Source organism: Trachinotus anak, unplaced genomic scaffold (genome assembly GCF_046630095.1).
Source record: "Trachinotus anak isolate AG129_WGS33_773 ecotype Australia unplaced genomic scaffold, CSIRO_AGI_Tana_v1 ptg000005l, whole genome shotgun sequence".
Taxonomy (NCBI): domain Eukaryota; kingdom Metazoa; phylum Chordata; class Actinopteri; order Carangiformes; family Carangidae; genus Trachinotus; species Trachinotus anak.
The window spans coordinates 22,427,182-22,438,061 of NW_027273856.1; the positions used below are offsets into that span (position 1 = coordinate 22,427,182).

Consider the following 10,880-nt stretch of genomic DNA (forward strand, 5'->3'; position numbering starts at 1 on the left):
TTAGAGCTTGATATACATGGTCAATGTAACTGGCTGATTTTAGTATAAATTACAAATATCATGTAATTCAGTATTGGTGTAGATATTGACCAATAACAAACAAAAAAATGCAGTACAGAAAGATATGTTTAAGATTTTGGTTTCTCCATTGTATACAACTGTGAAAAGTGATTGTGACTAGTTCCTGACATTTTATAAACCAAACAATCAATCAAAGGTTTATTTTTCAGCTGTAACACTGAATATTCTGTAATTATTTTGGTCAAAAATAGGAAAATTTAAGGGGTAAGTGTCAAGTATCTAATTCTAAAAAAAACACAAAGGGGGAACAATAAAACCAGTTATCCATTAAAAAAAAAAAAAACACAAAAACATGAAATTCTTAATTTCCTGTTACAGACCTGATAGTGTTGTATGTCCACTTTTATCACAGAACTGTCCTTTACTTCCAATTCAAGTCAAGTCGACCCTGCAGTCTTCTCACAGGCTGAATTCAGCTCCTCTAAGGTAGGACAACCTGGATGTAACCTTCGAGGCAACACCCGGGACAGAAAGCCCAGCACGAGCTCACTGCTGCTCTTTGTGCCGCAGACCTCTTCCACGGCAGACATTTTTTACACGTCATAGCCGGAAAAGCACAGGTGTATTTAATTACATTAACAATTCCACTTACAGATGCTGGTATTGAGCTGCTGCCTCGCTGAAATAGTTTACTGAGGCACTTAATCATCCTTATTAAGTCTGCCTGTTCTGCCATGACAAGTCAATATGTCTGCTGTGAAAAAGGTGTAATGATATGAGCACAGAGTAACACTGAAGGCAGTTCAGGGGAGAGTATCAACATCTTTAATCAGATCAGGGCTGGATTCTGGATTTTTGGGGCTGTACAGTCAGAGGACATTGTTCAGCAACTTGTAACATTCAGGGAACAAAAATGTGATTTTGAAAAGTGAGGGGACATGTCCCCCACCATTGCTAGTGGAAATCTGTCAGGCTCTAAGTAAAATAAATCAAAGGAGCCATTGGCCATGGTCCAGAATAGTAGTTTAGACAGTAACAGCCACATAGTTCACGCAGTCTCCAAGTTCAATAATTTTTTTTTTTTTTTTTTTTTTAAATCACAGACAGCTCACCTCATATTTCTCTTAACTAGCCTTGACCTAACTCAAAAAAATCCTCTTGCTGCTCCATGGTTACAACAAAAACCAACCTGTTAAGAAGAAAAAATGTTGTTACAGTATAACTTCTGCATAATTTCTAATTCGTATTTCCATATTTTTCTCTCAACTGCACTTAAATTTATTTCAAAACTCTATTCTGAACAATCTATGGTGGCAATATGCTAACTAGGCTATATTACCCAACAGTCGAAATGAAGACTCATAATAATATCAACAAGGTGAATCGCAATGGGCCCACAACTAATTTTAAAAAATCCTTAAAGTAGTGTAACTGTAGTTAGGTCCTGCACACCCACACACCTGTGAGCCCTGACTATATAGGGCCTTTAAATGTGTATGACAGCAATACGGCTCCATTTTTTTTTTTTTTTTTTTTTTCAAGTTCTGCAGAAACTGTAATTATCTATATTTATTCCTTTTCTGTACTTCACCAGAATTTGCAAACCTTCATGGAAACACTGAAATGTTTAATCTGACAGTGATATAGTCATTTTGTTATGTACTGTGTGTAATGTCAATAAGCCATGGTAGGCTAATGCAGTCTGCAGAACAAACAGTTGTCAGGACATAATACCTAAACAAACTGGGTAAAATAGGACAGGTCATTGGCATGACTTTCACCTCACATGTCTAGAAGTGTGTTTTCTCAGTAAACATCAGCAGACACCTGCCGCAGCCACAGCTGCACATGCATACATAGTGGTGCTAAATGAAGGGAAAACTGTGGGTTTGATTCTTTTTTGCTTTGGGGGTAGATAAAAACATTCTGATAACATGACATCTTCAGATGAACGATAAAATGAATGGGGGGAAAAACACCCACATATCCCTCCACGCATCCATACAGTGTACTCAAACTTCATTACAATAAAAGGAACCTAAGATAAATCTTGAGGTATGGCCTAGTCAAATAGTCTTTGATTCCAAAAAGCTTGAACAATGTTGGACAAACCATTTATCATGAATTCACTAACCAATACTACTGACTGAAAATAAACCGCACTGTCATCACTGCTGCACTTTAGAGAGCTGCTCTCAGTATATAATCAACAATACCCCAAGTCTGAGGCGTGTAACACTGGCATCTGAGGTAACAGGGCTGAGGCAGCATGCCAGCTTAACACACTAACAATGAGGCTTCAATGTCATTTATTTTCTCCAACATGGAGTTTCTTGAGACGACATGTTTGACAAGAAATTATTCTCTCCAGCTCAGCTGCAGTCTTTCACTTTCAAGCCTGTGTGGACATCCCAGGCTTCTTGCAGTTTCCCCAATATGGGAAAGTTTCTCTCTTTCAGCCCAGACTCTGTTGCTCGGACAAGCCTTGCTCCTGCCCTTCTTATGACTCACATTCCAGATAATTCTGGACCTTTTTTTTTTAATTCGTCAACATTTCATCTCTGTCACTCCTTTTAGCTCTTGGAGAGTCTTGTCCCAGTCTGCTTCAGGTCCAGGATCCAGAAACTGGGGGTTCAGTTGAAACCTAGACCTGTGCCTTTGGGTCTCTGTGTGGCCCGGATGGGCTCGGTGATGCCCCTTCCATCTGGACCCAGGCCCATCCCCGGGCTCCAGCCCATGCTCTGCAGCATGCGGTTTCCCATGTTTGACTCTGGGATGGCAGGCGCGTTCTCCCCAACCACCCCTGAAGAGAGAGGTCACAGGTTAGACAGGAGGGAGACTTGGACAGCTCGTGTGCAAACGGAAAATCACTCAGTAATCAGATGGTTAATAAAAAATGTACATTATCTTTAGCTGTGTATATTAATAATGTTTCTATAACATTTTATAACGTTTATGTTGGTTTGTTTTCAGAAAAAGGTTAAAGTGTGATTTATGCTCTGCGGGATAGCGCTGGAAACCCCCTCCCCCCACACCTTTCCAGATTAGGATGGGGTGGTGTCTGTGTGTGCGACCATTTCTGTAACTTTCCCAAACCAATGATCTGACGTTCACACCGTCTTCACGCCACGCTTGGCCAGCTGTGCAGAGGTGATGGAAGAGCCAGGCATTGTATTTCTTTCTAGCTCTCCTTTTTCATTTGTTAGTGCAGCTCCATGAGTGTTTTCCTGGGGAGACTGCCTGAAAATGTGCACCGTTGTCCCCATTTTTAGACAATATCGTGTCTCCTCCCTCTCCGACAGCCGGCTTTCCACTCTACCTTCCAATGTGGCCGTTCAGAACAATTATAAACACTGTTGATTTCCCACATGCTGAGACAGTGCAACTTCACAACAGAAAATTAATTGTCAACAATTTCAATAATCGATAAACAGATACTTAACTTCAAGGACAAATACCAAACAGTTGGTTCCGGTTGCTAAAATGAACCGACTGATAAAATAATGCCGAAAGATCAAATAAGTTGCAGGTCTAGCAGCAGTGTTTGTAATGCTAATTTAGCAATGTCAGTGTTAAAATGATTATTTTTGCTTCTCACATTTGTGATTGTGTATTCTTGCAGAGCCTAAACATCTGAAAAACTTGTTGGACTGAGGGCCTTCCTCTTCCTCCTCATCATTTCATTGAAATTGTTAAGCTCCTCTGAAGACGATACACCGAAATAATGTAATCATGTAAACCACTTAGCCACATTTCCAGTCGTGCAGCAAATAGACCCAGTGAGAGGACGCCTACGCCCGTCTCGAACAGACAGTGGTCATTTTGTTCTCTCTCTTCCTGGAAGTTGACGGTCCAGTCACTGAGGCTGAACTATTACCCTTTAAATCCTGTCTTTATTTGTATGCAGTGCAAGGCCAAGCAGCTTTCTCATTTACACACGATTGTTGTGTCCCAGGTGGGTTCAAGCCAGATTGTCAGGATGTGAATCTGGCAGGCCCTCGCTCCCAGCCTGCTGTGAGGTCGGCACCTACTGGTCCTGAGCGAGTATCAGACAAGCTCAATATCTGCAACGCATCACTGAATGTGTCACTTTGGACAATGTAGTTTCAGCAATTTATAGCAAATGAAATTGGCATGCGCCCACTACCTCAGTGCTGCTGCAAGTCTGAAATGATTTCTGTTGAAATTTGTAAGTAACCAAAGTGAAATAAGGACCAAATAATTTAGGTTTTACCGTTTGGTTTTGTTTTTTTTGGGGGGGGCTGCCAACTCTCTCTTCTGTCTACTTTGTTTCTCATATTTTCATTTTATAAGCAATGTTTATTTGTGTGTTGGGTCAGGATAAAAGAACAGGAGCTCACACCTGCAATCAAACATTTTCGAACAAGCTCATACTCCACTGTGGATACAATTCTGGTATCAAGTTGTAAAAAAACACAAAAAAAAAAAACTGGGACTTCGGGCCTAACAGCATTAGGCTTTACTGCCTCGCCCTTCCTCCTCCAAAAGCATCAACTGGCCCAGAGGTAAGAAGAGTGGATTGGGGGGAAGGGGTGGTGATACACTAGTGTAACTGGCTAAGAGCTAATCCAGTATCTCTGCTGTGACAACATGACTTAGCCAGCTGACTCTTGTCCAACAAAGCTTAGGAGGAAAGGGGGTTTGGAGCTAAAGCAGGGTTTAATAATGAGAGAGAGGAAGAGAGAGGGAGCAATATGAAGGCTGACAGACCCCCCTCTCTCAATTAACCCTTTTAAAAATGTAGAGTGAAACCCGCACTTCTTATCCCAGTCCCTTGTGTTTACATCAGTGTAGGTGTGAGACAGACGGCGAGGAGGAGAGCAGGCTGGTGAACATACTGAGCTCGACCAAGAGGGGGAGGAGAATAAGACAGAAAGTGAGAGCCAAAAATACAATAAACGGGACAGTTGGTAATAAGTGCCAGATGGTGTGTTAGGTGTAGCTAGGTGTGTATCCAATACCTGAGGGGGCAGTGGAACCGAGGGGGGCTGCTTTTCGCCTCCGCTTGACATCCCCTGTACATAGAGAGCCCAGGTGGCCACTGGTCTGTCTGCAAAACCAGCCAGGCAGGACAAAAATATGGCAGCATTAGTTTAATCTCCTATAACACCACAGAAAGTATTCTTCGTTTGAAAAACACCATCAAACAACGTCAAACTATTAGAGAGTCAGTGAGACTGCAGCAAAGACAAAGGCAGGTGCTACAGGAAATTAATCTGGTCAGAAATCACAGGTGTTTGAAGTTAAAATGCTGTTCTCACCTGCTGGCTGTTTTTACTGAACAGCTTCTCCGATGCCCTCTGTCTGTCCGTGGGTCCCAGTGCAACTAAAGAGGCAGTAGAGGAAAGACGAAGCAAGACAAAAGTTCCAGCAGTTGGTAAGTTCTCCTTGCAACAGCACAACACGAGTGTATTTAACATCCTGCGTCCTTGTAACAGATCCATATCTAAACTTTGCATTTCAGCCTGTTTGAAAGTGAATGAAATCAAGAAGCAAGTCTCACCTGTCCGTGTTCTCTCCTCGAGCCTGAGCTAAACCACGGCCTGTTAGAGATATCACAGTGTAAGTGAGGCCCTAAATTCCCATCAAGGCAGCATTCCAGAGACCGAACTCTGATCTTTTATCATCATTTCTTGCCATAAGTGAACTTTTGGCCCTTGTCCACCACAGACACTTTTATAGAAACCCAAGACCATTGATTGATGATTTATCAGTCTGCACTCAAGCAAAAACTGGGACAAATGTGAAACCAGAAATATGAAAATGATAAAATCAATATTTGGCATCCAACAGAACGGACTCATTTTGTGCATCTACAGTCAAATAATATGTCTGCATAATGTATGCTGTGATCTGTGTTCCAGTCTATTTTGTTATTACCATTTCAAGGCAATATTACTGTGTTTTTGTTTGATTTCACCCTGCTCTCTGCAACACAAATTTAAGTACTAGAAAAATTATATCTGAAATGATTTTACATTAAAACTGTGGCATACAGGTGGATGCTTTAATTTCTATCATTTATAACATTTCTTCCATATATTAACAACAAAAACACAAGAATAAACAGAAAGAATAAACAATAGAACAATCAGAATCAACAACAACTGATAAAAAGACAGAACTCACTCATGAGAGTCCTGGGTTTGTCTACCCAGTCTGTCGTTAAAGCCCTGGCTGGAGCTCCCCTGCAATCCTGCCTCAGACGCCTGCTGGTTTCCATGGAGACGACTCAGTCTGGCCTGGAAACCTGGTAAACATAGTGAAGGTTCATCAGAAATAAAATTCAGGTTTTAGGATACGATATGAACAGAATTGGATTAGTTTGATCATTGTAACATTTAAGTTTACTGGATAGTTCATGATGGACAGAGGCCTTATGTCCCATCAAAATGGGTGAGATACAACCAAGGCAGAGGTCACTTAAAACTGTAGACCAGTGGGTCATTTATTCAGGGAAAGAAAGGTGCCTTAATTCTATAGGAGGCACAGGACAAGATAAAAGAAAAATACTGCAGTTACACAATAAAGTAACCATTGAGGATTTACTGCATTCCACGAAATACAAGGAAATCTGGGATGTGCAGTAACATTAAGGATAATTAGTTCAGTCAATTGTTATGTGAGAAAAGTCGACCCAAAAAAAAAAAAAGGTTAACAGAAAACAAGTGGTTTCTATTTAACACTGCCAAGAGTAATGCCATAGATAGAAGATTTTGCTCCCTATATTTACTATACAGCATCACCTCCTGTGGGGATTCTAATTAGTCCTTGTTTGTTTCTGTGTGAAGTGTTTGCCTCCTGCTGGTCATGAGTGAGAGTGCAACAATACTGTAAAATTGATGTGGGCCCCAAACCCTCATGATTATTCTGTAAAAGTTAACCATACACACAGAGTGCTGCAGTTTGCAAGCCAAGCTTCCCCCGTACCTCTCTGTGCTCCAGGGCTCATGAGTGGGAAGGATCCCGTGAGGATGCTGTTGAAGACTGGGTCAGCTAGGTCCAGCTCCTCAGAACCTGTCTCCCTCTCCCACCAGGGAACCACTCCCGCTATCCCACAAGCACCTCCAGGTCCTGAACCAGAGCCCGGCTCTCCCTCATAGAACCAGTCGCTCTGCTCGTCGTCACCTGGAAGAGAGAGGATAGAGACCCCTGGTTCATCAGCACCGCTAGACATGTATCAATTGTGTGTCTCCAACTTTGTTTAGGTAACAATGTAGACTTTGTTTCAATGAATTTCCAGGCTGCACTCATGCCAATGACAGGTGTCCCCTTATTTAATTACATACACAAATATCAAACACAAACAACAGGTTTTTCAGTTTAACCCATAATTTTAGACAAAAGTGAATAAGTACCTTGTCTCCCCTCATCATTGGTGTAGAGGCCACCGTCACTGCTGTTACTGACACTGCTGGTTTCACTGTGAAGAAAAAAGTAAAAAATACAATGAAGACATTTCCAGTGGTCAAGGGGAAGCCAATAACTGTCTACTAGAAGGAAAATTAGCAAGCCACGGGCTGGGTATTACTTAAGTCTTCTGATACTAGGTAGACATGAGTTTTTAGTATTATGTTTATGTTATGTTATACGTTATCTACACAAGAGCAGCTGTAAAAGGACATGGCATAAAAAATAGTTAGAACAATTTCAATTTAAACTAGGAACTTTCTGGTCAAAGAATAAGTAAACAAGATGATAAAAATGACCAAAGATTCTATGCCAGATTTTGATATTTGACTGTTTTTGATATCTAAATGTGTAAGAAACACATTTGTGTCAAACAAAAGTGTTAATCTTTGTTACAATACCTAGCCCCACAAACAGCCTTACCTGTTGGCGCACACATTCAAACACGTACTTGTACATACAGTATAAAGAAGCAGAGACAGAGGAGATGCAATTTCTGGAAACACAAGGCACACAAAGAAACCAAAAGTGAAAACACTAACCACCTGTCACTCATGTCCTCATCCGAGCCCTTCTGCTCCTCCAACTCCATTTTGTCCTTGGATCCTTCCATTGGAGAAGAGATGGGGTCCTCACTCTCCACCACCACCCCTTCATCTGCAGCCTCCACTCCCAGCCTGTGGGTGGCCAGTTTCCTCTTCTTCACCCTGTTCTTCCCTCCCCCTGGCCCTACCAGGCCACCTCCACACAGCTCCATGGCACCCCTGTCCTCGTTCGAACCCAGTCTATGTGGCCTTCCACCAACACGGGCTTTGGGGACAGGTGGCGGCCCAAGCATGGTGGAGGAGGGAGGCTCTGGTTCTACAGGTGGGTCTACGGCCATACGTTTCACCTTACGTCGCCTTCTGAGGCTGCGAGTTCCCTCTACAGACCCCAGGACACCCAGGTCATCCGGCCAGAGTGGCCGCTTGCTTCGCCCCATGTCAGCAGTGAGGGGGGTACGTCGTTTGGGGCCAAGTTGTTCATCTGAGTCACTGTTGTCTCGGGCATGGCTGTTGGCAGCAGAAACACCTCCTGTACTGGCACGATAGTCCTGTAATAAATGTCAGTGTGGTAAATACTAGAATCTGATGCTGATGCTAAATTAAGAAACTTGGAAAAAAACTTGAGGATGTCATTAAGGCTAACGCAATAGCAGAGTGAGGCTAGATTAAAGCAATACTGACAAATTTAAACAGGATGAAATTTGAATATAGAAAAAAATGGAATTATATATCATTTTCCAAAACTCCTTACTGCTACTTAAACACCAAATAATCTTTATTGGGGGAGCTATAACCTTGTGTGGAGGCCAGTGATTGACAGTTACCAAGGGATTAGACTAACAAAGAAACAGAGGGGAAAAAAGTTTCTACTTATCAGCTCCAGGGTGACAATAGAACAAAAAGACGTTTTTGAGAAACGTCCACTTAATCATGTTGTATCAAAAGCACAAGAGAGGCTGACTCCCATGTCTTCCCTCCTATCATACGCTTTTTTTTTACTTGCCCTTTCAAAAATGCAGGGTGAGGTAGACTAGACGTCTTAAAGACTGTTTGAAGTGTTTTTGCTCAAGTGCCCTTCAGTCAGTTTGTAGACACAGGGTTTTAAACTGCATGGAACCATTGTGCCCCATCCACTCACCTTATGTTCTTCCACACTGGACTCTGAACCCTCACTGAGGTGGCCTGTCTCCCAAGGAGGGTGTGGGTTGTCTGAGCGTCGTTTTCTACCCCTCCGCTTCCGAGCCTGCCTCTTCAGCAGACAGCCCACTGCCAGCGCATGGTCTCCTCCATCACCAAAGCCACCACGAGCAGCTTGCTCTGAGCTCTCCTCCAGTGCTGACACCAGGTCATGGACCAGTTCGTCCATCGTCCGGCGAAAGTGCCTGAGGTGGGGGACAGAAAGGGTGCCTTTAAACATGGGCAACAATTAAAGAATGCAACTGCTGTTTTACTAGACAACTACCAGTGTGGGCAGGGTGGTTATTGGGGCCACTGGGATACTTATTGGTACTGAGGGAACTAAAAAAGTGTGAGAATGTAAGAAGACGTGATTTGGAAGTTGCCACTGGTGGATGAACCAACAGGCAAGTGTAGGGCAATCAGTGTCAGAGCAGACCTAAATACAAGCGCCGTGACTTTAACTAGCTCAGCTAGAGAGCTGGCCAACTCACGTAAAAGCGCTAGATGTGGGTAAGTTAACTACAAAACTCACATTTGCCCGGTAATTATTTATTCATAGATAACACATTATTCATTTCTTTTCGTCGAGAAAAGTTAGAGATAACACCCGACGAGTTCGCTTGTTAATACTTACGTTAATAAATCTCCCAAATGTCTAATTAAGAGCCTGCGATGTCGTTTGCAAATCTGCTCAGAAATTACCACCGACACGACTCTGCTTTAGTTAGCGATTTTGGTTGTTATTAGCTTTATGAGCTAACGTTTTCTCGGTAGCTAGCCAAGTCCACAACAGTAAACGTCCCCCTATGGCATCTTAAAAGCGATTCAACTACCGTTAACTACCAACAGTCACAGCGCTAATGCCTGGTAGTTTTAACGACTGCCGAATGAAAATAAACAACAAAGAAACCCTTTGGTATTTAGAGTAGCTTTGCTGCTAGCCAGCTAAACTAGCTAGCTTCAGCCTCCAGCCGGCTGATTCACAGGAGCGAAGTGGACGTGAACAATATGTTACGTCTGAGTGATTTCAAAGACCACCTACCAGCCGGTTCCCGCTTTGCCGATGGTTTTTAAATTAGCTGCACGGAACATTAAAGCCGCCAAATGCCAAATACCTTTAGCCAGAAACAACGGACAAACACTGACACACCACAGACACCATCCTGACACAAAAGCTAACGATCAGCTAGCTGGATCAATATGCGACAAGAGGAGGACACCGTGAAGGCAGCATAGTACCCTGTGCTGCCTTCAAGTACTGTAGGAAAATCTAACATTGAAATTATGACATGAGAGCACAGCCGACATTGCCATCCAATAATAACATAATAATAACATAATAATGTATGTGTACATTACATGTATTTAACTTATTTTGTTTTATCTTATGTTGTGGTTGTTGTCGTGTTCTAGGCACTTATTCTATTGATTATCTTACAAAAGTTTTCGTTTCTTCTATACTCTTCCAACATAATGGTTTCAATTTTCAGTGTATTCAGTGTCATGTTTAGCTCATAGGTTTAGCTGCATGTGGACCCGCAGACATGCAGTAAATAAAAACCTGGAAAAAACTTTTACTATTCCTAAACCTGTATCCAAGGCACCAGACATTTGCCATGACAACCGAGCAAACTCCATCCTCTGATAAAGACCACAATGAAAACTTGAGATATGGATCTAGTGGAAAGATCTGAAAAACAAAAC

The 10,880-nt window shown here is 42.3% G+C and overlaps 1 protein-coding gene across 3 annotated transcripts; it reads right to left on the reverse strand.

Moving 5' to 3' along the window:
• Positions 1-1,027: 1,027 nt before the first annotated feature.
• On the reverse strand, positions 1,028-10,402 carry gpatch2 (G patch domain containing 2). 3 transcript variants are annotated; one of them, XM_071479006.1, is made up of 10 exons: positions 10,219-10,402; positions 9,136-9,379; positions 7,995-8,545; positions 7,401-7,465; positions 6,973-7,170; positions 6,172-6,292; positions 5,546-5,585; positions 5,304-5,368; positions 5,004-5,092; positions 1,028-2,824 (listed from the first exon to the last, which is right to left on the reverse strand). In XM_071479006.1, the coding sequence occupies exons 1-10, from the start codon at positions 10,266-10,268 to the stop codon at positions 2,655-2,657; spliced, it is 1,593 nt and encodes a 530-aa protein (XP_071335107.1). In that variant the 5' UTR covers positions 10,269-10,402; the 3' UTR covers positions 1,028-2,654. The 3 variants fall into 3 exon arrangements, with proteins under 3 accessions (XP_071335107.1, XP_071335110.1, XP_071335111.1); XM_071479009.1 differs by having other exon boundaries at positions 7,998-8,545; positions 10,219-10,401; XM_071479010.1 differs by lacking the exon at positions 10,219-10,402 and adding an exon at positions 9,811-9,950.
• Between the last annotated feature and the right edge of the window lie 478 nt (positions 10,403-10,880).

Excerpts from the sequence above, each read along its gene's own strand:
- gpatch2 (XM_071479006.1), bottom strand. The coding sequence starts at position 10,268 with ATGTTCCGTGCAGCTAATTTAAAAACCATCGGCAAAGCGGGAACCGGC. Across the intron at positions 5,586-6,171 it reads CAAACCCAGGACTCTCATGA|GCCGTGGTTTAGCTCAGGCT; the intron begins GTGAGTTCTGTC and ends TATCTCTAACAG. Across the intron at positions 5,093-5,303 it reads TCAGTAAAAACAGCCAGCAG|ACAGACCAGTGGCCACCTGG; the intron begins GTGAGAACAGCA and ends CTGGTTTTGCAG.